Source organism: Solea senegalensis, linkage group LG14, assembly GCF_019176455.1.
Source record: "Solea senegalensis isolate Sse05_10M linkage group LG14, IFAPA_SoseM_1, whole genome shotgun sequence".
NCBI classification, from domain to species: domain Eukaryota; kingdom Metazoa; phylum Chordata; class Actinopteri; order Pleuronectiformes; family Soleidae; genus Solea; species Solea senegalensis.
The window spans coordinates 23368793-23394105 of record NC_058034.1 but is presented as its reverse complement, the minus strand read 5'-3'; the positions used below and the strand labels follow the sequence as shown (position 1 = coordinate 23394105).

Here is a 25313-nt window from a genome sequence, read left to right as displayed (position 1 = left end):
ATCACAAGAGCGCCACCATGTGTTGAGTTACCACAAAACCAGCTTCAATCTGAGACATGAACATTTTTATTTAATTTGTGTTACAGTTCAATTCTTCAGGTCACATGACCACTTGTTTATATTGTTTCATCTTTACAAAACAAATTTCCTCATCGTCAGGCGGACGCTGTCAACACAGAAAAATAAAAACATGATTCAAAAGTGTAGGACACAAAAACAACCACCAAGTGGCGCAGGTAGGCAGTACCTGAATACACCCCAGGGGACGTGGCTTATCACTGCGATGCATTCAGGGGCACAGGAGGCGGGGCCTGAGGTATGACAGCTGACATTCACAATTAATCAGCTCACTCTGCTGCTGAAGTTTATGACCAGACAGGAAGTCCTGATGGATCAATAAATCAACAAGACAACCTTCAGCTGCTCTAAACAATTAGAGCCAATTAACCATCGATCAGCTGTGATAGATTATTATGATGTGAAGTCAGCTGACCCGCCCACCAGCATGTGATTGATTGAAAGACTTTAAGAACTAAACAATCAATACTTCAGATATTTAAATTTCAATCAATCAGGTAATCAGTGATCAATCCCCCGATCAGCTGATGATGTCAAAAGGATTCAGGATGAGGTCATCACAGTCTGTGGTCCACAGTCTGTACCTGGACATTGTGAGGGGGAGGAGTCTGTCTGTGCAGGCTCCTGTGAGAGCCCCGCCCCTGAAGGCCCTGCCTCCATCTGCAGGCCTCTGATTGGATGAGCTGTGGTTTTAGTTTCTGCTGAAACATTTGAATCATCATCACCTTCTGCTCCTCCCCCTGCTCCTCCTTCTCCTGACCCATGACTTCCACTGGAGAGGCGGGACTCTGCATCAACCCCAGTGGTGTTCTGGGTCGTCGAGGATAGAGCTTCTGTGATGATGGCAGCCGTGTGAGCAACCCAGTTTAGCTCCGCCCTCACCTCTGCTCCGCCTGCTGCTGCTGCTGCTGCCGCTGCTGCTGCAGCTGCAGGATTGGATGAGGCAGGAGACTGGGCGGGGTCCACGGGTCCCGGTGTACCTGCATTGGCGGCAGCAGCTGTATTGTTGTTCAGGTTGTCCTGCAGCGCCGTCTGGTGGTTCTGACCCGCCTGGTTCTGCAGCAGCATCTCCTGTATCCGGATTTGCTGCAGGATGGCAGGAAGCTCGTAGTGGTGGAAGAAGTAGATCATGGAGTGCTGAGAAGAACACAGTGTTAGTGGACAACAGAAGGACTCCATCCACCACATCCCCGACTCATCAATAAACACTAACATTGATCCTGGAGTTAGGATTAGGATTAAGATTAACCTAACCCAGATGCTAGTTCTCACCTGAATGAAGAGCCAGGAAGTGACCAGTGCCAAACTGCTGTACTGACCATTGAAGCGGTAGTGGTATGCGTAGAACGCAAAGTGGTACAGATAGAAGAACCTGAAAAGACAAAAACAAGAACCTAAAGAACCAGAGGACACAAAGACAAGAATCTGAGGAGACAAAGACAAGAACCTAAAAAACTCAAGGACACAAAGACCAGAACCTAAAGAACTCTAGGAAACAAAGACAAGAACCTGAAGAAATGTGTAGTTGTGTATTTGTTTGACTAAGTAGTTCTCTGAAAGAGCCAATGGTTGAGTCCGTATTGGTCACGTGACCTGTGACTCACCTCAGCCAATGGCGTTTGCTGGTGTTGGTGTGGCAGCAGATGGCGTCGTATTGGTCAGCCAGCCAAACGATGAGGATGATGTAGAAGGCGGTGGTTGTGTCATTGAAGAACTCTGACATGATGGCCTCCATACCTGCAGACAGGAAGTGACATCGTCAACACCTCCATAAATTACCTGTCTGAGATTTGAGGCTTTGGTCTGGTCATGGTCTTGATTTTCAGACGAAAGAACTTACCGACGAGGGCCAGGATGACGGTGAGCAGAGGGGCTGCTGGGAAAGCAATGGTCATGTTCATCTCCAACATCTGAAGCAGATCCACTAAAGGGGGACAGACAGAAACCAGAGACACACAGGGACCACTATGAGACCAGAAACCTTAAAAGTGGACTCAAAGTGGACTTTCTCAGAGGAAGCTGACCGATGAAGACGAAGATCTGGTGGTGAGAATATCTGAGCAGCATGGACACAGAGAGAGTCTAAGGAAGACAACAACAACATCATCATCAGTTGAGGGTTTAATACATAATACTACTGATGATACTATGAATACTACTGATGATACTATGAATACTACTGATGATACTATGAATACAACTGATGATACTATGAATACTATAATACTACTGATAATATTATTATCATTTTTATTATTTGTATTATTATTATCAATAATAATGATGATAATAATAATAACAGAGATGGTTAATGTTCACTTTTACTTGTTTACTTACAAATATGACCATGATGACAAAAGCAGCCAGGTACGAGGTTCTGGCCATCCACATACTGACAAACCGATAATGTTCTCCTGATACAACGTTCCTCAAGAACCCTGCGCACACGCACACGCACACGCACACGCACACGCACACACACACACGTCGTTGATTGACAGGTCAGTAACAGTGGGAAAGTGATTGGTGGTGTTGTTGATTGACAGGTCAGTAACAGACATCTCTACCTTTGTTCTCCTCGTTCTCAGCAAGCGCCTTCACGCTGGACATCAGGATGTCGTCGTATCCCAGAAACTCATCAAGCAAGAAACGACTGAATCCATCACCGAAGCACTCGTCCTTCATGGGATCTGGATGAGACAGGCGAGACATATTAGAGTCATATGACTGAGACAGAGTCATGTGACATGTCATGTGACATTGAGTTGGCCTCTGACCCAGAGTGACCACCATGACGGGGATGTTGAGTCGTTGTCTCGTGCTCTGGGACAGACGCAGGAAACCGTACTCCAGCGAATACTCCACAATGTACTCTTCCTGAGGCCACACTGAAACAGTTAGAGGTCAGAGGTCATAATGATGAAGATACCTGTCCATCAATAGTAATAAACATGAACAATCATATCATTCCAGGGGTATCATGTCACTGTTTAATCTAATGAGCTGCAAACTAACCATTATTTTATTCATCTGTTGATTATTTTTTCCATTAATCAATCAGATGTTTGGTTCATAAAATATTGTATGGCGTCAGATTTATAAACCTGACACCATAATATCGATCAGCTGATCAAACGTGGAAATGATGATATTATCAAATGTCAAAATGAACAAGTTGGAATGATTTCTTTGTTTTATGAAGCAAAGAAACAAGAAAACAATCACATTTAAGAAGCTGGAAGCTTGATCAAATAATCATTGCAGCCCTACTACTCAAGTGTGGTTCTATGAGATACTAACACACAATTTGTCACTATGTAAACCACTCACTTACTCCCACACCAAAGTCCATAGAGAAAATCAGTGATTTTAACATCACAGCACACAGAGTTGTTGATCCATTGCTGCCTCCATCACTAAGTTCAAATGTCTTATTTTGTCACTTCAGTGTTTAAAATCCTTTGCTCAGATTGACCGCAGTGACACAAAGTGACCACATGAGGCATCGGAGGACCAGCAGCTCCTGTGTCCCCACAAGCTTAAGTCACTGATTTTTTCTATGGACTGTAGAGTGGGTGAATGGTTGTTGGAAAAGTCCGTCTAACAGTGAAATAAAGACGTGAACATGTGACGTAGATATCAGAGATTTATACTGACGGAGATTTTATCTTTTGTTAAGTGGATAAAATCTGTCTTTCCTTTTGTCTGTGCAGGCAGCCACGTTTTCACTAAGAATGAGGTGGAGCATGAATATCTGACCCAAGCAGGAGAAACAGCCCTCAGCTTAGGTTCAGTCACATCAGCTGACCAGTTGGTCATTTGAGGTTCTTTTAGTAAAACAGAGTGAAATAAGGTGAATTCAAAAAGCATTTTTGCTTTAATGAAAATACCATGAAAACATTGAATTAACAGATGTATGAGTAAAAATAAGATAATAAGTTTTTGTTAATGATTTACGACAGTGAAGGCAGCACAGAGACTTCATCCACGATTCATGTTTTCATTTTCAAAGCTCAAAATAAACCACCATGGTTGGATTAATTCAATTATGTTAGTTAATGGTTACAGTTCATTTATTGAAGGTGAGTCTGAAATTTTAAACATACGTGCAGGTCATGACTCAAGGTGTGTGTGTGTTCATGGGCTACAAGCTGCTTTCTACAGGATGTAACGATAACTTGTTATTTTCCGTAACCATAAATAAAGGCTAACCACCACCTGGGGGTCATTCAGAGTAGCTTCAGGTTCAGGTTAAGGTTCAAAAGACGCAGCCCGAGTCCCAGGTTGGTTCTCAGCAGCAGGGGGCGGTCACAGTGAATTCAGCTCTGACTATGTGTCAGAATCTCACACAACCACACTTCAAGTAATCTGAACTATCCCTTTAACATATCAGAGATGAACCTTTTGACATGGAGGCTGAGAGTTTAAACATCACTGCTGCCCCCTGCTGGTGTAAAAACAAAAGTTCAGCTGTTACTTCACTCAAATATTTACCTGCTCTGGCCATCATCTCCAGCTCAGACACAGAGTCCTTCAGCGGCTCCATACCTTTAGTGGTCTGGCTGAAGGAGACATCCTGGCTGCTGTTCACTCCTGCTCCTCCTCCTGCTCCTCCTCTTCCTCCTCCAACCAGAGACGGCTTCAGACGAGGTTCGATGTCCAGCTCAAACTGCAGCAGAAAACAGATAGAAAGGGGGGAACAATGGTATCCGTGCTCATACTGATATCAAATACTACAGTTCTTCAGCTCTGCTCCAGAATAGATTTACATTGCTGCACTGGTTCAATTCAAGATCAATTAAAAGTGGGTCCGAAATAAAGGTTAAAAAAAACAGTAGAAAGTGTAATGTTGTCACTGAGCTCCATGGTCTCGTCATCACATGTGTTTAAAGCAACACAGTGAAGTCACACTTCTAAATGTAATCAGATTACATTACACAGACACTGTGGGTTAGAGTTAACACTAAACTCCACATCACCATCACCACAGTTTAACGTTCAGGTGACTCGTACGTTTGAGAGCAGTAGACACTTAGTGGTGGAAGCACATCTCAGGAGGTTCACAGTGAGATCTGATGATCATGTTGTCACCTGAACAGAGCTGTTGTCAAACATCTCAACAATAATCTCCTCTTCCTCCTCATCTTCCTCCTGTAGCCCCACCCCTCCTCCCTGCCCTGCCTCCAGCTCCTCCTGGAGGCTCGGAGAGTCGTAGTACTGCAGAAAGACGGGTGAGCGACTGGAGTTCCTCTGGATCTCCACCCGCAGGATGCCATCACGAGGCCAGCGCTCCCTAACCGCCTCCAGGCAGTTGATGGGTGAGCGAGAGAAGGCAATGTGGATGTAGGCGAGGATGAAGAGGACGAAAAGTGCCTGAAGACAAGAGAGAAGCCTTTAAAAACATATCACATAGGTACTTTTTCAGATTTTGTTCATGCAGTGTTTTGATCCAGATCTCTGTTCATTTCTCACCTTGAGCAGAACGAAGAACTCAAAGACTCTCCTGAAGGACGGAGGGAAGAGACGTGCGTAGGTGACAGCCATCTTAAAGAAAAGGGCGTGGAAAAGGCGGTCTCGGACGTTGATGAGGGGGTTCTGGTTCATGTTGGGGTTTCGGATCCTGTTAGCTCCTATGTTGTTGTTGTTGTTGTTGACTGGAGCATTGTTGTTGTTGGCCTGGTTGTCAGACATGATCTCTGGTTGTGGATTGACGACTCAGCTCAGCATGTCTGCCGTCAGGGTTTGACCTCTGACCTCAGTGATTCACTGAATATCACAGGTACCTGAAAAACAATTAACCTAATCAGTTCACTTTCACATCACAATTGATCACATGATTGATCTGCCTGTCCTCACACAGGTCTAAATGTTTCCAGTCCATGATACAGAAACATATCGATGACATATGTTTATCAGTGGATATCTTTAACAATACGATATTCTAAACAACATGATGATTAAATAAATTAAATAATGATTGTTAAAGCTATAGGAATGCCAATTTGAACAGGTGGGTCTCAGTCAGTGATTTGAAGGTCTGTAAAGAGTCCAAGTTCTTGATGTGTTGTGGGAGGGAATTCCAGAGGGAAGTGGCAGTAGCGGCAGTGGCAAAGGCTCGGTTCCCTAGGTTCCGGTTCAGTGCTTGGTTCTGGTAATGGGGGTCAGGAGGTTGGAGTCAGCAGATCGGAGGCGACTGGATGGGAATGGCAGTGAGGTAAGAGGGGTTACTGAGGGCCTTGTTGGTGATGATGAGAAGTTTGCATTGGATACGGTATTTGACAGGGAGTCAGCGGAGCTGCTGGAGGATGGGGGTAACATGGTCTCTGGAGTGAGTGCAGGTGAGTAACCAGGCAGATGAATTTTGAATAAATTGCAGATTTTGGAAGTCAGTAGAGGAATGGCCATAGAGAATGCTACTACAGTAGTCGAGTCGAGGTTATGAAGGCCTGGATGAGTACATGTTTTTCTGCAGTGGAGTGAGAGAGGGAGATGTGGAGACGGGCGATGTTTCTGCGGTGGACGAATGATGTCCTGGTGATGCTGCTGATGTGAGATTTAAAGGAGAGGGTGGAGTCCATTAAGATGCCAAGGTTACACAGAGAGGTGGAGGGAATAACATTATGACCATTGATGAGGAGTTCTGAGCAGAGGGTAGGAGAGCTTTGGGTCCAATAATGATTTCTGTTTTGTTGCTGTAGAGTTTCAGGAAGTTCTTGTACAACCAGATTTTGATGTCAGTCAGACAATTGTGATGATGGAGACCATGAGGGATGGATTTGGTGGAGATGTACAGTTACGTGTCATCAGCATAACAGTGAAAATGAAGTCCACAGCGGTGTGCAATGTGTCCACATAAACAAATATAACATTATCACAGGAAGGACTTTATATTATCTACATAAAGAAATATAACAACATTATCACAGGAAATACTACAACATAATCACAGGAAGGACTTTATATTCTCTACATACACAAATATAACAACAATATCACAGGAAGGACTTTATATTCTCCACATAAACAAATAAACAACATTATCACAGGAAATATAACAACATTATCACAGGAAGGACTTTATATTCTCCACATAAACAAACAACATTATCACAGGAACACTGTCACAGTGATGTCATCATTAGCATGGGTTACCCTAAGGTTTAGACATGACGTCACTTTATGTTGGCGCTCAGTATGTACCCTAACCCCTGGCCCCCGCTGCGAGGGAAACATTAAAGGCCAGATAAACATTAACTTATCTGCGGTAACACATTAGCTTTACATTAGCTTCACATAGGCTTTACATTAGCATTGCATCAGCTTCACTTTAGCTTCACGACGCTCACGCATTAGCTTTACATTAGCTTTACATCTACTTCTCCGCGGTTTCACATTAGTTTCACATTAGTTTTACATTAGCTTCGCATTAGCTTCACATTAGCTTCACATTAGCAGGGAGGTGTTACTCACCTGTAACTGGTGCTAACATGCTAACTTGTCGTTCTCGGTGTTTTCATCACAACAAACAGGCTGTTAGCACCATTAGCATCGTTATCCGGCTCCACGGACACGGATCACAGGGGCTAGCATGTAGCAGGTAGCAGTATGTGAGTAAACTCAGATTATTATTATTAACTGTCAGAGCAAACCACAGCTAACAGAGGCTGCTGTTATGAGACGGAACCTCAAACACACCGGAAACACAAATATATCTACCGGAAGTCGTCATACCACGTTAAACTCAACGTAAACTACATACAACCATCTTTACCCTGCTAATCACTATATGACAACATTTAAAAGAGACATAAATACAAACTGTTCCTTTTGTGATAATCACCCAGAAACTGTTTTACACCTCTTTTGGTATTGTTCACACACCAGATCATTTTGGCAAAACTTCAGCAGATTTATCATTGACCATATTTATAAAGACTTTGTTTTTTTTGTGGGAGAATGTGGTATTTTGCTTTTATAGAACTCAAAATAGAGAGAATATGTACTTCATTATAAATTTATTGATTCTATTGGCCAAATTCCATATTCATAAATCTAAATTCAGTGGTAAAAAACCTAATTTTGTCCCTTTTACCCATGAAGTTGTGCATTATATTTCTTTGATTTCTGGCTCTAACAACAAAAAGGCAATTAAGACTGTCAATGTTTGGTCCTCCTTTTCTTTCTCTTTTTAATAATTATTTAGCTACCCTGGCAGAGTTGTATTTCTTCTGTCTTTACTCTGCTTGTTTATTCACTAATGCAGTATGTTTCTTTTATCCATTCTGTACTGTAACCGTATTGCAATAAAGTTTAATACAAAAAAAAATACATACAACCATCTATAATTAAAAAAAATAAGAAAGCTGCTAAAACTATTCAGTTATGCTCTATTTTTAATGTAGTTATTTGAATCTCCCCCTGGCTCTGGTCTTAACTAATGTGTCTGTATGTATTAATGACTCTGTTTGCATGTTGTTATTGTTTTGTATCATAAAGGTTCAATAAAAATTTTATTTAAAACAACATAGAAAATGATTCACATCGTCACATAAACATGTTTTATTGATTTTTAAAATGATTTATGATTAACACCACACTCTACGTATCACGTAACATGTGTCTATGAGCATGAACTATGATACTGAAAATGTTCTATTTAAATTGTATTTATGACATCCTCACGTTTTGGTCACATGACGTGTTCTTATTTTGTTTATCAACAAAAAAAAATCCAAGTAAACACCAACATACAGTAATTCACTAAGAACTCTGAGTTAACCGCCTACATGACAAAAGTCAGTCCGCGGCGTATGTTGAATAAAAAGCAGTCAAATGTGTGTGGTGATATTTAGTTACATATTAAACATATGAAACAGGCAGTATCTAAGTCATCAAACGCGCCCAGGTTTACAGACAGGCAGCTACAGGGACAGCTACGTGAATAAGGGTCCTCATCATGCAACCAACGAACGGCAGCGATTTGTTTGTTTAATTTTTATGTTCAAATTTAACTTCAACCGCACAAACCAACGCTCTTGTTTTGTTGTTTTGTTGTTTTGTTGTTTTGTTGTTTTGTTTTGCAGTTTTATTCAAAGGTAGGTTTGAAATTGTATTATTTTCATTGATATTTGCGACACTGGGGCTAAAACAGAAGTACGTTAAGCTAAGCTAACGGCTAACAGATGATTGATCAGTGCAGATTAATTGAGCTGTCTGGGTGAGTTAGTCCGATTTATTGACACACCTGTGCATCTGCAGGTGAGACGTCCCACTGGTCTCTGGCTCCTCCCCCTGTGGTCACAGAATGGAGCTGGCGTACGTGTGTGAGTGGGACAAACGTCAGAAGAGCACACACTGTCCCTCCATCCCACTGGTCTGCTCCTGGTCCTGCAGGAACCTGGTGGCCTTCACCACCGACCTGAAGAACGACGAGGACGACAAAGGTACACACACACGCACACATATATACACACACGACTGATGTGATCGTCATCCTCCAGAGTTTGATCTGTATCTGTGTGTGTGTGTGTGTGTGTGTGTGTGTGTGTGTGTGTGTGTGTGTGAGAAATTCAGATGTCAGTCACATGATCCACATCATTGACACTGAACATCCATGGGATGTTTACTCCATCAACTCTGGACACTCTGAGGTCATTTCTTGTCTGGAGTGGGACCAATCAGGTAAGGTCACATCCTTTGCGTCACCATATCAACAACAGTGTTAGCCACATGTGAGGTCGTGCAACAGAGGGGACTGTGCAGTCTTATTAACTGTGCTCAGAGGCACCAAAGTATTTCTGCTCTGCTCTGCTCTGCTCAGTTGTTGTGGGTGGAGCGGAGACAAATCTGAGACACATTGCATTTACACTTGTCTTCTGCACTTGTAGGCTCGCGGCTGCTGTCGGCTGATGGTGACGGTCAGATCAGATGCTGGTCGATGTCGGATCACCTGGTGAACAGCTGGAAGAGTGTGTTGTCCAGTTCTCTGGACGGAGATCCGATTGTGGCTCTGAGTTGGCTCCATAACGGCGTCAAACTTGCGTTGCATGTCGAGATGGTAACACCTTGAGATTCACGTATACATGTGTTCTGACAGGTGAGTCGCATCTCATCAGTAAACCTGTCCTTGTCTCTCTTCAGTCGGGATCTACTAACTTTGGGGAGAAGTTCTCTCGGGTGAAGTTTTCTCCATCTCTGACTCTTTTTGGCGGGAAACCAATGGAAGGCTGGATGGCAGTCACAGTCAGCGGTTTGGTCACCGTGTCACTTTTAAAGCCAGGTGGCGCTCTGCTGACAGCCAGTGAGAGTTTGTGCCGGTTGAGAGGCAGAGTGGCATTGGCCGACATCGCCTTCACTGGAGGAGGAAACATTGTGGTGGCAGCGACCGACGGCAGCAGCTCCTCGCCAGTTCAGTTCTACAAGGTCAGAAAAAAACAACGCACCAGTCGTCAGGGGAGTACCGTCCTGTATGTGTCCACCGCCATGTTAATGGATGTGTGTGTGTGTGTGTGTGTGTGTGTGTGTGTGTGTGTGTGGTCAGGTGGTCGTGAGTGTGGTGAGCGAAAAGTGTCGCATAGACACTGAACTGTTACCATCACTTTTCCTGCGCTGCACCACCGACCCGCTGAGGAGAGACAAGTATCCATCTGTGACGCACCTGAAGTTCCTGACCAGAGAGAATTCTGAACAGGTAACCATAGCAACCAGAGCAGGTTAAAGGTACAGTATGTAAAATTTATCAGGAGCTGGAAAGTGTGTTTAGGTCGGCAGTAAAACTCAAAGGATATTTAGTAAGAGTTTGTTCTCTTCACACATTTATTATTATCTCACTCCTTCACTGGGACCACTTTGATAAGGACAGAGACAGAAACCCCAGCACAATGTTTCTCACCCCAGTGAAGGACTGAGAGATTAGATACCTGGTCAACAAATGCGTAGCAAAAACATCCACGAATGTAGATGACCTCGACATGAAGCTAATTAAGAAAGTAATAGACGTAATCGTTTCACCTTTCATTCAGACAGGGACATCTCCCACCAAAATTAAAGTGGCAAAAGTAGTGCCATTGTTCAAGAAAGGGACATACACAAATTTACTAATTACAGACCATTCTCAATACTACCACAACTGTCAAAAATTCTGGAGAAACTATTTAACGATAGGACAACTTCATTAACAAACACAATCTGCAATATTGGATCATTTTGTGACTCTGAGTGCCGCCTGATGCTGAAACATGTTTTTGTAAAAATGTCAAGAAAAAGAAAAAAAAAAAATTAGTATGATGAAATTATTTATTGTATGAATATATGAATTCTGTGGGTAATGGGGGCGGGACTAGATAAGCTTTTGCTTCTCCCACTTTCCCTTTCGTTTATGTCTATTGTGTGGACTACACTAAGATGATGTGTGATGATGAGTGATCTAACTGACATGACTGAAATAAATGAACATACATACATACATAATGTTAGAAAACATTTATAATTATGTCAGAAAACATTTATAATGTTAGAAAACTTTGAAAAATAAAAACACTTCTCTGGTGTTTTGTTTCTGTGTGTGTGTGTCTCTCTCTCTCTGCATGTCTGTCTCTCTCTCTCCCTCCCTCCCTCTGTGTCTGTCTCCCTTTGTGTGTTCATGTCTCTGTCTCTCTCTATCTGTGTGCATGTATCTCTCTGTCTGTGTGTGTGCAGGTTCTCCTCTGTGCGTCCAATCAGAGTGGCAGTATTGTGGAGTGTTGGTCTCTGAGGAAGGAGGGACTTCCTGTCAACAACATCTTCCAGCATCGCTCTCCAGTTGGTAAGAAACAAACTGATGTGACAGCTGCAGTGACCATGAAGCCCCACCCACTAGTTTGACCTCTGACTCCGCCTCCTTTAGTGGGGGAGAAACAGCCGACCATCCTGAAGTGGAGAATCCTGACGACTACCAACGACCTCGAGCGAGTGTCAGCCGTTGCTCTGCCCAAATTGCCCATCTCCATTTCCAACACTGACCTGAAGGTGGCGTCAGATACTAAGTTCTGCCCCGGACTGGGTGAGAGACTCCACCTACTCCACCTTGTGTGTCACCTGAGGATAAAAGTGATCAGTTCATACAAAACAAACTCCTCTGGTCTTTACTGATGATCAATAATGCTGACTAACTATTGGCGTGTTTCCACAGCTCTACTCGCCACACCACGGCACGGTTAAGTTGCGTTATAGTACTAGGTACTTTTTTTTCCACTGATTGGTCAGAGTGCCGTCACATGAAGAGACGTCTGACACAGATGTCAAGCCAAACAATGCCGAACTGTAGATCAGTTAAAAAGACTTAACAATCCTATAAATGTGGGTTAATCTCCATCAGTTACCAGGGGAATGTCTGAAATCTCAATATTTAACAGAGGAGTCTGGTGGATTTAGAGACAGCATTGCTGATCGCAACCAGCATCACAAACCCTGCTGCTGCATTTCAGACCAGTGACTGTGTCAGACGGAGTCTGTGTTCCGGTCATGGAGGAAGTGCTGAACAATACAAACAACCAACAACTGCTTTACAAGTCTTTCACGCAGTTGTGACTCCGCCCACATTGAGTAGGTACTTTTTTTGTAGTGGAGATGCAACCTGTGGCGTGGCGTGCTGAGGCAAGGCCCATAGTGGGAAAGGGCCATAAGATGTAGAAGGATCAATAATGAGCAGAAATAATCAATAACATCTTTGATGATCATTCATGATGAATAACCGTCTTCTGTGGCGTCTCAGGTCTTGCTCTGGCGTTTCATGACGGCAGTATTCAGATCCTCCACCGCTTGTCTCTCCACACCATGGGTGTCTTCTATGGCTCGTCCTCCGCTCAGAGACCAGGTGACGAGTCCACCATGAAACGCCAGAGAACTGGAGGCCCCGCCCTCCACTTCAAGGCCCTGCAGTTCTCCTGGACGTCCTTGGCTCTGGCCGGAGTCGACAATCATGGAAAGGTGAGTTAAAAATATCTAGTAAATATGATCTAAGAATCTAATCAATTAAGTAAATAAAGGATAAAGCAGAGCAGAGCCTAAATGTCATATCTCTATTCATATACTCTATATGTGTATGCAGTGTTTCCTCTACACTCATTTAGGAGTGGTGGTAGATACTTGCTCATTATCTACTCTTTTCGATTTTATCTCTCACGGTCCATTTTGATAGTCGGGAGGAAAGTGCTGAATGCTGTTCCAATGCTAAATGGACTGGGTTTGAGAATTTGAAATTGTGAAGAGGGTTCATTTTAATTACAGACCTGTCAACCTTGTCAATAACGTTAATGCTAATAAGATTGTCCTTTATTAGTTCCGCAGTGAGGACATTTACAGCTGCAACAGGCTGCAACACAACAGGCTGTGTCTCTCATCGTTAAGAGTTTCCAAAGTGTAACCTCGGATTGTTTTATAGGAACAGTTTCACACAAGTCCATGTGGCACAGAAATAATGCTATAGAAACAATACAGGGATGATGTTGATTACGGGGTGTGTGTGTGTGTGTGTGTGTGCCTGCAGTTAATGAACATGACATCTGAGGATACTGACAGGGAGAGAGGGCAGCAAACCTAAAAAGAAGAGAATATGTGCCCCTCAGAAATAATGTCAAATATCTGTGTAAGGGATATAACTTGCCTTTTGTGATTTTCAGTTATTTATAATATCCAATGTCCTTTAAAGAGACATTTTTCAGTTATTTCTGTCATGTTAAATCCTGTTGGAGGGACATAACATCCCCTTATCTTCTATCCCTTAGCTTATGTCAAATACATCAAGACCACTATTTAAAGTGAATCAGAGTAACATGAACAACTTTATGGGTTTAAATTGAATGTTAAATAAGAGTTGCCTTTTCATTAAAAGAGTTCTAGTTTTCTTCAGTCTGTTTGTGTTGAATTATTATATGTTGAATATCTGACATAGAAGTGAGTGGGGAAGTGATTAGTAAGCATGTTAATTATGTATCAGCCAAAATGACAAACAAAAAAGATCATTTATTGTTTTTTTATTTAATTATATTGTTTTATTTATTTATTTTAACATTTCAGCCTTTAAAAAGCCATTTTAAGCCATTCAATAATAGGTTTTTAAAAGTAAAATATGAAGTCAAGTGTCACTCCTTGGAAAGCTTGCCAGCACTGCTGAAAAAAGTCCTGGAGGAAATGCTGTGTGTGTGTATACATACACATGTGTGTGCAGTCAGTAATCATGAATTTTTAAAAAACACATCTCATCATTGTGTCCTCAGCTCCACATGCTGCGGGTGTCGCCCTCTATGGGCCAGGTACTGGACATGAACACGACGCTGCGCCATCTGCTGTTCCTGCTGGAGTACTGCATGGTGACGGGCTACGACTGGTGGGACGTCCTGCTTCACGTTCAGCCGACCATGGTCCACAACCTGGTGGAGAAACTGCATGAGGAGTACATGAGGCAGAACCAGGCACTACAGCAGGTGAGTTGTGGGCGGGGACAGGTGGGAGGTGTTATGTAAATATGATGTCACAGACGTGTCTGTTCAGCGTGACAGCAGCGTGGCGGCCTACCTCCCAATGTTTCAGGTGCTGGCAACACGTATCGTGGCGGTGAAGGCGTCTCTCTGTAAACTTTCCACAGCAACGGCGGCGCGAGCATGTGACTTCCACGCCAAACTGCTGCTGATGGCGATCAGCTCCACCTTAAAGTCCCTGCTGAGACCGCATGTCCTCAACACGCCAGACAAGAGTCCAGGAGACCGCCTGAGCGAGATCTGTGCCAAGAACACAGACACGGGTAAGACGTGGGACAGAGGACAGGTCAGAGCGTCACTGTCCTAACACATATGTCCCCAGCTTTACTTTAAATAACATGAAACATTTATAGATATGGATCAGTTATTGATGGTGTGTGTGTGTGTCCTCAGATATCGATAAGGTAATGATCAACCTGAAGACGGAAGAGTTTGTTTTGGACGGCCCGCCCCTTCAGTCCCTGCAGCAACTCATCCAGTGGGTTGGAGACTTTGTCCTGTACCTGCTGTCCAACCTGCCCAACCAGGTGATGTCTCACTCTGTCTCCTTCAGAGAGACACACCCCCCTCAGTGTTCACTCTGACGTGCGGCTCACTGTCCTCCCCCCTTCAGGGTTCCATGGTACGTCCAGGGTTTGGCTTCATGAGGGACGGAGCGTCTCTGGGTCTGCTCAGGGAGATGCTGGTGATGATCCGGATCTGGGGTCTGTTGAAACCCGGCTGTCTGCCCACGTTCACCGCCACGTCCGACAACCAGGACAGTCTGCAGCTGCTCTTCAGACTGCTGACCAGACTGTGGCTCTGCTGTAAGTCACATGACCTGTGGTGTCAGGAGCTGTCAAAATGCGTCACAGCGTAGTGGGCGTGTGCCAATTGCCACATGACTCGTAGACTCCTCCTCATGCAGCCGACGTTTGTCTGCTTTTGAAGGAGACATTTGTGTGTCCTTCACAGTTTAGAGGACATCCCAGAAATCTTTGTTTTGTAAAACTTTATTAAAACAACAAGGTTCATATAATAATTATAGATAATTATAAACAAATGCATACAAAAATAGATAAAATAAACTCTAAAATAATAACATCACAAAAATAATGTTCACTTCATCACTAAATTAATACACTTTCTGCAACTGTGTTTAAACATAAACTATATTTTAAATATTTAAAATAATTTTACATCACATAATGATTTATGGGCTTAAAGGGGACATATTATGCAAAATCAACTTTTTAACCATTTCAATACTTATATTTGGGACTCATATACCAGCCATACCAGTCGCCAAAGTGTGGAAAAAGAATACTCATTCATGTTTTCGTGGTCCCCCTTAAGTATAGGCGATAAAACACCCGATGTTGAATTCCCTGCACTTATGACGGCAGCATCCGCATTTCACCGCGAATGTTACCGCCCCACCAGTAAGTTTACTTCGAGAGCTCCACCTTAGCTCCACCTTGTCCCTGCGAGAGTGCAGGCGAGGGTCGCCATATTTAGTCAGCGAGAGTATTTCACCGACGTACAAACACACACATTGTTAAGAAAAGGTCACATAGAGCTCATAACTGACCATTCTGACACTAATTAAAAATTAAAAATATTTGTTCAGTACGTCCTCCATGACCGGAGCACAGACTCAGTCTGATACAGTCACATACAGCAGCAGTTTATGCAGCTCGCCGCTGGCGATCAGTGGTGCTGTCCCTAAGTGTTTTAACTGATTTACAGTTCAGCACTGTTCGGCTCGATCCTCATGTAGGACGTCTCTTCCTGTGACGGCACTCCTGCTGTTTTCCGCGCACGCTGCCATGTTGATATTGTCAGAGAACTGGTGGAGGGAGGGGGAGACGAATGGAGCAGAGGGAACAGGATCTGAGTGAGTGAGCGCTGTAAAGAGGACAAATCAGAAACACTCTGGAAGAAGTGGGTGTGTGTTTGCCTGTGTCTCATTTGCATATAAAGGGACCATGCACAAAACCGAGCGTTCTGAAAGGGGCGGGTTTAGCAGCGTTATTGAACTGCTATGGTGCTTCATCCTTATGGTATTTTTACCAAAGCGTGTCACTGACATGTTCATTAGGACACCAGGGAACTATTTTAATGGGGGAAATAGGGTATAATATGTCCCCTTTAAATCAAAAGTCTGTGATTCAGGACTTTGTACTGTAGAGGGCAGCATTGAGCCTCTTGGTTACAGACTGACAGATTTACTGTCTCCTCCTGAGTGGACAGCTGACAGAGTCATCTCCTCTGGTTGCACACTTCACAGGAACCAGACCCTGGAATGAGATACGGCTAATGAGTGTGTCTCTGTGTGACCTCTGACCCTAGCTCGGGAAGATGGTTCAGTCCAGGATCCTGACGAGTCTCTGGTGGATGAGTGCTGCCTTCTGCCCAGTCAGCTGCTGGTTCCCAGTCTGGACTGGCTGCCAGTGAACGACGGCGTCATGGTGAAGCTGCAGGGGAAACAACCAATCAGACTGCAGTTTGGAAAAGCCTCTTCTCTGCCAGCAAGTGGAGCTAGTGGGGGCGGAGGTTTAGAGGTTTTCACCAGGTAACTCGCACGCACGCACACACGCACACACACGCACACACACGCACACACACGCACACACACACACACACACACACATACTCTCAAACACTCTGTGTGTGTGTGTGTGTGTGTGTGTGTAGGACTCCTAGCTGTCAGAAGATGGACAACCTTCGTTGTGTTCACATGGGAGTTTGCCCGACTGAGGACAGTAAAGCCTGCACCAGGTGAGTTCACAGGAAGTGATGTCACATTAAACAGTTGATAAACTTCAGGGTTTTTTTTATAACAAAACAGACTCGACCTTTTGTTGTAGAATTTAGTTTGTCATAGAAACCTAAATATAACTATATAACCCTTAAACCATGAAAACGTAAGGTGTTAGAGCAGGACCCTGAGGAACACCCCACTGACGTGTGTGTGTGTGTTTAGGTGTGGCTGTGTGACGATGCTTCGTTCTCCAAACAAGACAAACGCCATGAAGCAGTGGGAGCAGCGCTGGATCAAGAATTGTCTGTGTGGAGGTCTGTGGAGGAGGATCCCTCCAGCTCCACCCACATGAACTCACCTGATCCAGTCACATTATTCCGCAGGAACACAGTCGAGACTCCGCCTCTTCAGCTGACATTGTCTGACCCTCTGTTAGCAGCCACCATCACACTGATGGTCACATGATCACATCTTCTTTCTCAGTAGAGCAGCATGAGTAGAGCTTTGATTCACTCACTCACTCACTCACTCACCCATCAGTGTTTATTTGAATGAAAGTCATGTGACACTATTTTCATCATGTCTGAAGTCTCATGTTCACAATGAATATGTTAGTTTTTATACAGTGACTTTTGTAATTAAAGTGTTCAACTAAACCTGTGGTTGTTGTTGTGATGTAGTTCTGATGTTTGGTGGTGTTGCCTCTACAAAATGAACGTAATGAGGTTTAACGGTTTCAAACACAAACTATCACCACAGTAATGCCTGCCCCCTGCTGTCTAAGCTCCACCTCCAAATCATTAGAAGCTGTGATGTTTGTAACATTTTAAGTTTTTGTTTTTTTACCTGTCCTGGCTAGAGAGTGGACAGGCGAGGGGGACGTAAGACGAAGGAGTGAGCAGGAGATCATACAGGTACACAAATGTTGAAAATGAAGGTAAAGAATGTACAGAAGGCTCCGCCCCTGAAGATGAGGACTCTGGACTGTAGGGGGCAGTGTTACACCCTGACAATTATTATTAGAAGAATTATTTTTCAACTGCAGAGACTGAGCCCTGGAAATCCTGCTGTTGTCATGGAAACAGAATCAGTTTTCCCATAACATGTAGATAAAGAACGACATGTTAAAGAGTGCTGCGATGTAAACAAACAACACAAACACCTTTATTGATTATGCATCAGTCATTGATGAGTGCGCGTGACGGGAGGCACTAATCAGCTGCCATACACACTGATGGGGAGGGAACACCTCCATGTTTGCCCGCGCGCTCTGTTTGTCTCTCTCGCGCACACACACACACACACACTCACCGTGCAGCAGCAGCAGACCTGCTGCAGCATCGATCCCTCAGGTTTGTTCTGACACAAACGGAACCAAACCTGGGACCAGGACCGGGACAAGAACTACGCGGCTGTAACCCGGGACAAAAGGCAAGTATGTGCGGTTCTGCAGCTGGAAGAGAAACCTGATCAATGATTTGAGGTGTGTGTGTGTATGTGTGTGAGTGTGTGAGTGTGATTGTGAGTAAGCGCGCGCTGCGGCGCTGCGTCCTCATTAATCACAGAACATGCCGCATGAGCACGAGACAATAAAACCTCAGAATCCCGTAATGACTGGTGGTGTGTGTGTGTGTGTGTCAGTCAGTCTGTGTGTGTGTGTGTGTGTGTGTGTGTGTGAGCGTATGGTAAAAACACTGACCTTGTCAGGACCAGTGGTCGTCATGGAGACCAAAGTCTGGTCCTGATGAGGCAGAACCTAATTTCTGAGGAACTGAACTTTAGGACTAACATGTTAACTATGGTCATGGTTATAGTTAATGATGAAGATGGTGATGATGATGATGATGATGATGGTGATCATGAAGAAGATGTGATGATGATGAAGATGGTGATAATGATGAAGATGGTGATGTCATGTTACAGGCTCTTCAAGATGATGATGATGATGATGAATCCGTCAGAGAAGATGAAGAAAAAACCTCCCAAAGACAGCTTGACTCTGCTGCCATGTTTCTACTTTGTGGAAGTGAATACACATACACACACAAACACACACACAAATTCAATTCAATTCAATTGTATAGCGCCAAATCATAACATACATTATCTCAGGTCTCTGTACATAGACAACATCATGGAGAGCAGTTCACACAATGAGCAAACAATAGGGGGCAGTGGAGAGAAAAAACTCCCTTTTAACAGAAGAAGAAATCTCAGACAGAACCAGAATCAAACATGTGCAGCATCTGCCGCGACCGGTTGGGGTGAAAGGAAAAATGGGGGAGATAATACAAATACACACAAACACACACTGTATATGTTCTGTATGAGATTTTTCACTGAACCAGATTCATGTGTATGTTTGTGTGTGTGTGTGTGTGTAGTTGCCCATCGTGGTGTCCTCCATGGCATCTCTGTACTTCCTGGAGTTGACCGACGTGCTGCAGCCGGCACAGGTTGGATTCCGTTGCCATGACCGCGACCTCAGTATGCCTTACGTGGACGAAGGAGATGAGCTCATTCCTCTGCTGATGCTGCTCAGCCTCGCCTTCGCCGCTCCTGCTGCCTCGGTAACACGCCACCATTCAGCGTCACACATACGTGTGTGACCGCAGGTCACTGAGGTGCGTTTGTTTTGTGTGTCAGATCATGGCGGTTGAAGGTATGATCTACGTCCTGCAGTCACAGCTGAAGCTGCGTCGCCACGAGGGAAGTATCAACGCAGGAGGCTGCAACTTTAATTCATTTCTGAGGAGGACGGTGCGTTTCGTAGGTACGTCACATGAGACACCTGATACACCTTATACAACTACACCTGAAACACCTGAGACACCTGATACACCTGAGACACCTGAGACACCCGATACACCTGATACACCTGAGACACCGAGACACCTGAGACACCCGAGACACCTGAGACACATGAGACACCTGATACACCTGAGACACCTGACCTGATACACCTGATACACCTGATACACCTGAGACACCTGAGACACCCGAGACACCTGAGACACCTGATATACCTGACACCTGACCCCTGAGACACCAACACCTGATACACCTGACACCTGACACACCTGATACACCTGATACACCTGAGACACCTGAGACACCTGAGACACACACCACCTGAGACACCTGACACCTGACACCTGATACACCTGATACACCTGAGACACACACTGAGACACCCACCTGAGACACCTACACCTGAACACCTGACACCTGATACACCTGAGACACCTGAGACACCCGACACCTGATACATGATACACCTGAAACACCTGATACATGATACACCTGACACCTGAGACACCCACCTGAGACACCCGACACCTGACACCTGACACCTGAGACACCTGAGACACCTGATACACCTGAGACACCTGATACACCTGACACCTGATGGATACACCTGAACACCTGACACCTGACACCTGATACACCTGACACCTGAACACCTGATACATGAGACACCTGAGCCACACCTGACCTGACACACCTGAGCACACAACACTGGGGGACACCTTCTTTCTCCCCCAGGTGTCCATGTCTTTGGTCTTTGTGCGACTGCTCTGGTCAGTGACATCATCCAGTTGTCAACAGGTTACCACGCCCCCTTTTTCCTGACTGTCTGTAAACCCAACTACACTCAGGCTGGTGTGTCATGTGACCAAAATGCTTACATCACCAGAGACATTTGCTCTGGTCATGACCAACACGCCATCATGGCCGCTAGGTGAGTGTGTGTCTCTCACACTCTCTCGCGCTCTCCCCCTCTCTCTCTCTCTCTCTCTCTCTCTCTCACTCTCTCTCTCTCTCTCTCGGAGTGTGTGTCTCTCACACTCTCTCTCGCTCTCTCACTGTCTCTCTCTCACTCTCTCGCTCTCACTCTCTCACTCTCTCTCTCTCTCTCTCTCTCTCACTCTCTCTCACTGTTTCTCACTCTCTCACTGTCTCTCACACTCTCTCTCTCACTCTCTCTTACACTCTTTCTCTCTCTCACTCTCTCTCTCACTCTCTCTCTCGGAGTGTGTGTGGAGCTGAGAGCGTGTGTGATGTTTCTGTGAGAAACTTTGAGTTTACTTTTTTGTTTTTGTTTGTCTTGCGTTGATTGTTAACATAGTATAGTTTAGTGTGTATGTGTGTGTGTGTCTGGGGCTGCAGCGGCTGATTTTGAGCATGTCGGGGCCGTGCAGTGTGGAGGAGGCGGGCCTGGCTGTGAGGTGGTGGGTTATAGTCTGTGAAATCCACTTGCAGGGAGCCGCCGCAGCTCCCTTGGTCAGAGGGAGGGGAAGTTTGCTGTTGGTTTCTATAGAAACCTCTTTAAGAGTGAATGGTGCGCAGCAGCTTCCTTGCAGGTCTCCCTCAGGTAAACTTGAAGGCAAACTCGGGGTTGGAGGCAGATTGAACGGTGCAGGAGCTGCACAAGGCAATGATGTTTTTGCAGAGTGGCAAAGCACCAGGTATTGACGGTCTTCCTGTTGACTTCTACAAGTCTTTCTGGTCCATCATAGGTTGTGACCTGCTTGAGGTGGTGTCAGAGAGGAGAGCTCCCTATGAGCAGCAGGAGGGCCGTCATCACCCTGATTTTTTTAAGAACATGTGGTGTTACCAGGATGTCCCGTTTCAAGTGGAAGATGTTGACCTTTTGAAGATGTGATGTGTGTGAATATGAATATACAGTGCCCAGTGGAACAGTGAGGCCAATTCCAATTTTGTCATAGACTGAAAACATTTGGGTTTGACATCAAAAGACAAACATTTCAGCTTTTACATCTGGATCTGATACACAACATACTGTAGAAGAGAGCACCACCATTTTTCATGTGAGCAAAAGTATGTGAACATGTGACTGACAGGTGTGTTGTGTTGTCCAGGTGTGTCCTATTACATTGTTTATTTAAACAATAAATAGCACTGAATGTCTACGCTCAGTTGAACCAACATGAAAACAACAGAGCTGTCTATGGGTGAAACACAAGAGAGAAGATGGGAAATCAATCAGACCCATTGCACAAACATTGGCCAGAGCCAGTACAAGCATTTGGAATGTCCTGAAGAAGAAAGAAACCACTGGTGGACCAAGCAACACATGGCAGAAGACTTCATGAACAAACGTACTAAAGCTTCACCAGAACATGAAACCACTCATTAGAAAGAAGAATAGGAAGACCAGGCTGGAATTGACCAAAAAGTACAGCGACGAGCATCAAACATTCTGGAATAAAGTTTTATGGACTGATGAGACAAAGATGAACTTGTTTTTCTTTTGATGTCAAACACAAATGTTTTCAGTCTACGGCAAAAAATCAAGGAATTGTCCTCACTGTTCCAATACTTTTTAATACACTGTATGTGTATGTGTGTTATTAAAAGGAAAAAACGAACAAAGTAAAGTTGTGTTTGCAAAATCAAATCTCTCTCTCTCCCTCTCTCTCTCTTTCTCTCTCGCTCTCTCTCGTCTCAACAGGAAGACGTTTCCGTCCCAGCATGCAACTCTGTCTGCCTTCGCTGCTGTTTATGTTTCGGTGAGTAAAGTTTTGTCGTGTGCGTTTCAGGAAACCATGGAAACGCGCTCTCTCTCTCTCTCTCTCTCTCAGATGTATTTTAACTCGACCATCTCAAACAGCACCAAGCTGCTCAAACCTGTGCTGGTGTTTGCGTTTGTCATCGCTGCAGCTTTGACGGGTCTGACCCAGATCACTCAGCACCGCAGTCATCCCATCGATGTTTACGCAGGTTTCCTCATCGGAGCCTTCATCGCTGCGTACCTGGTGAGACACACAGCCATCATCATAATCATCATAATCATCATTACGTAATAATAAATATTAAAATAAATAAATAAACAATATTCACAAGAATTAATGGTAAAAGTACAAAAGTACCTGGTTACTTTTTGTCCTACAGGCCTTTCATGCTGTGGCTAACTTCAAGTCCTCTGATGACATCACTCCAGCCCCGCCTCCTCCACCTCCAAAAGAAGACCCGCTCCGAGCTCTGACGGAGCGAGGACACGAGTCCGTCTACAACAAAGGGCCCGCCTCCGCCTCGGACAGTAACGACGAGATCGCAGCGGCCCCGGCGTCAGTGTCGGCGCCGCTGCAGAGAGAGAGCACGTCCATGAGCAGCCTGAAGAGGGCGAGCGTGGACGTGGAGCTGCTGGCTCCTCGCAGCCCCATGGGGAAGGAGACCATGCTGACCTTCAGTCACACGCTGCCCAGAGCCAGCATGAACGTCAACGGGTTCACAGAAGATCCAGTTCCGTCTGCTCAGCCAGTTCAACGGCGTCTGAAAGCTGTGCAGGTTCCCGTGGACCCGCTGCGGACGCAACAGCTGGTGTCCGAGTGGAAGCAGAAATCCATGGAAATGAGAGGCCAGAGTGTCCACGAAGAGGCGGAGCGGGACGCCAGTGAGGACGGTTCTGAGGGTGGCTCGGTGGCCACGGATGACGGCGGCTCTCAGGTTCCTATCTACCAACCACCAGTCCAGGCTGCTAAGCCTGTGGCAACTCCTCGCCCGCCACAGATCCCAGAGGCAGGACCTCCGCCAGTTTCCCCAAAGAGCGCTCTGACCCGAGCCAAGTGGCTCGCCATCAGGGAGAAGACTAGTGAGGGCGTGGCCCGTGGAGCAGCTAACCAGCCGCGGCTCATGCAGGTGATCGCCATGTCGAAGCAGCAGGGCCTCCTTCCGTCCTCCTCCTCTGAGACTGCCTCCACCTGCTCCGGCACCTCCTCCACCACCAACTCCCCACACTACGGCCCCGCCTCTGATCAGCAGCGTCAGGGTCCAGGCATTGTCACCATGGACACCCATGCCCCTCACCAGACGCTGCCCCCCCCTCAGGCTCTGGCCCTGGCAGGTAATGGTCACCCATGGCAGTGGGCGGGGGCATCCACGGGTGGTGACCCACGGGACACGTACGACCTCAACAGTCTAAACCGAGGAGACTCGACCGCCAGGGGCAGCAGCTTCCGCCCGCACCGGTCTGTCTCGCCGCGTGTCACCACCGACCCTGAACCTACTCCTCCCCCACCTTTCCACCAGGTGGAGTCGTCATCGGAGACGAAGCACAGGGAGACAGCCATGAGACGTGAGACGGCCATGAGACGTAAGACGGCACTGGTTCTGCTGGATCGAGAGCTTCATAATCAGACTGAAGAAAACTTCTACAAGAGTTCACACGGATGCAGGTTTAAGGAGAATTAGGCTTTTCAGAATAAAAGCTTGGTTTACGGACAGCAGACCAATGTGTCCACCAGGGGGCAGCTGTTTATTCATAATAACAAAACAGTTCATGTTGCACAAGGAAACGAAGGACCCAAAAAACATGTAAACAACAAGAGAGGGGGAGGAGGCATAGGAGGTGGGTGTGGCTGTAGCTTATGGGTGGGGCTGGTGAAAAACTGTGCAGTGCTGTGTCTCCAAGCAGGAAGACAAAGTGTTTCAATGGCAACTGTCTCAGCGTTGACAGCAGCAGTTTGAGTTTCCTCACTCTTTATTTCCTGGATGAGTGTCGTTGTCTTTCTGTTGTGCGGTTGCTATAGTGATAGTCAGCATGTTGGTTTGTTAGTGTGCTGCTCTGTGATTGGTCAAAGGTGAATGTTTGTGTTTATGAGAGTAAATATTTATCCAGATCATAATATTGAGATTAAATTAAGATTAAAGATTCAACGTCCACACCATCATCAATACAAGCTATGAAGTCATCAGTAAAGCTGTGCTCTGTGTCTCTAATGTCCATCGTGGACAAAATGTCTAAATTGACTTTTGGAAAGTGTTGATCACAAATAAAGTTGTAATGTTTTGAGCATGAAGTCAAGTCCTTCAAAATAAAAATTATGAGAAATTTTTTTCTAAAACAAAGACTTATATATTATATATCACAAGTTTGTGTCGAAATCAAAAGTTTCTGTTAAAATCACAAGGGTCTGTGTTGAAATCACGAGTTTGTGTCAAAATCAAAAGTT

General features: G+C 45.1%; 3 protein-coding genes across 5 annotated transcripts; 2 read left to right on the top strand and 1 right to left on the bottom strand.

Annotated features, from left to right (window-relative positions):
- Positions 1-75: 75 nt before the first annotated feature.
- On the bottom strand, positions 76-7788 carry tmem259 (transmembrane protein 259). 2 transcript variants are annotated; one of them, XM_044043518.1, is made up of 12 exons: positions 7549-7788; positions 5551-5861; positions 5170-5451; positions 4573-4747; positions 2856-2966; positions 2646-2768; positions 2416-2516; positions 2103-2160; positions 1919-2002; positions 1683-1815; positions 1351-1450; positions 76-1215 (listed from the first exon to the last, which is right to left on the bottom strand). In XM_044043518.1, exons 2-12 carry the CDS (start codon positions 5767-5769, stop codon positions 622-624), a joined length of 1980 nt encoding a protein of 659 aa, XP_043899453.1. In that variant the 5' UTR covers positions 5770-5861; positions 7549-7788; the 3' UTR covers positions 76-621. The 2 variants fall into 2 exon arrangements, with proteins under 2 accessions (XP_043899453.1, XP_043899454.1); XM_044043519.1 differs by having other exon boundaries at positions 4627-4747.
- A 1222-nt stretch (positions 7789-9010) lies between these two features.
- med16 (mediator complex subunit 16) lies at positions 9011-17993 on the top strand. The gene is made up of 16 exons (XM_044044731.1): positions 9011-9173; positions 9337-9521; positions 9652-9759; positions 9966-10135; positions 10219-10500; positions 10619-10768; positions 11776-11881; positions 11963-12118; positions 12830-13044; positions 14334-14540; positions 14647-14857; positions 14988-15121; positions 15208-15400; positions 16926-17148; positions 17271-17354; positions 17560-17993. The coding sequence occupies exons 2-16, from the start codon at positions 9383-9385 to the stop codon at positions 17687-17689; spliced, it is 2508 nt and encodes an 835-aa protein (XP_043900666.1). The 5' UTR covers positions 9011-9173; positions 9337-9382; the 3' UTR covers positions 17690-17993.
- Positions 17994-18610: 617 nt separating this feature from the next.
- Positions 18611-25153, top strand: plppr3b (phospholipid phosphatase related 3b). Of its 2 annotated transcripts, XM_044044470.1 has the most exons (8): positions 18611-18768; positions 19261-19363; positions 19722-19907; positions 19984-20110; positions 20884-21079; positions 22814-22871; positions 22944-23117; positions 23254-25153. In XM_044044470.1, exons 2-8 carry the CDS (start codon positions 19271-19273, stop codon positions 24550-24552), a joined length of 2133 nt encoding a protein of 710 aa, XP_043900405.1. In that variant the 5' UTR covers positions 18611-18768; positions 19261-19270; the 3' UTR covers positions 24553-25153. The 2 variants fall into 2 exon arrangements, with proteins under 2 accessions (XP_043900405.1, XP_043900404.1); XM_044044469.1 differs by having other exon boundaries at positions 22814-23117.
- The last annotated feature ends 160 nt before the right edge of the window (positions 25154-25313 follow it).

Bases quoted from the DNA above. Each gene is read 5' to 3' on its own strand.
- tmem259 (XM_044043518.1), bottom strand. From the start codon at position 5,769: ATGTCTGACAACCAGGCCAACAACAACAATGCTCCAGTCAACAACAAC. The intron at 2,517-2,645 runs GTAGAGATGTCT...GCGTGTGCGCAG, and splicing joins TGAGAACGAGGAGAACAAAG to GGTTCTTGAGGAACGTTGTA. The intron at 2,003-2,102 runs GTCAGCTTCCTC...GTCCCCCTTTAG, and splicing joins CCAGATCTTCGTCTTCATCG to TGGATCTGCTTCAGATGTTG.
- med16 (XM_044044731.1), top strand. From the start codon at position 9,383: ATGGAGCTGGCGTACGTGTGTGAGTGGGACAAACGTCAGAAGAGCACA. The intron at 10,136-10,218 runs GTAACACCTTGA...GTCTCTCTTCAG, and splicing joins TTGCGTTGCATGTCGAGATG to TCGGGATCTACTAACTTTGG. The intron at 13,045-14,333 runs GTGAGTTAAAAA...TTGTGTCCTCAG, and splicing joins GAGTCGACAATCATGGAAAG to CTCCACATGCTGCGGGTGTC.
- plppr3b (XM_044044469.1), top strand. From the start codon at position 19,271: ATGATGATGATGATGATGAATCCGTCAGAGAAGATGAAGAAAAAACCT. The intron at 21,080-22,813 runs GTGAGTGTGTGT...TCGTCTCAACAG, and splicing joins CACGCCATCATGGCCGCTAG to GAAGACGTTTCCGTCCCAGC. The intron at 23,118-23,253 runs GTGAGACACACA...TTTGTCCTACAG, and splicing joins CCTTCATCGCTGCGTACCTG to GCCTTTCATGCTGTGGCTAA.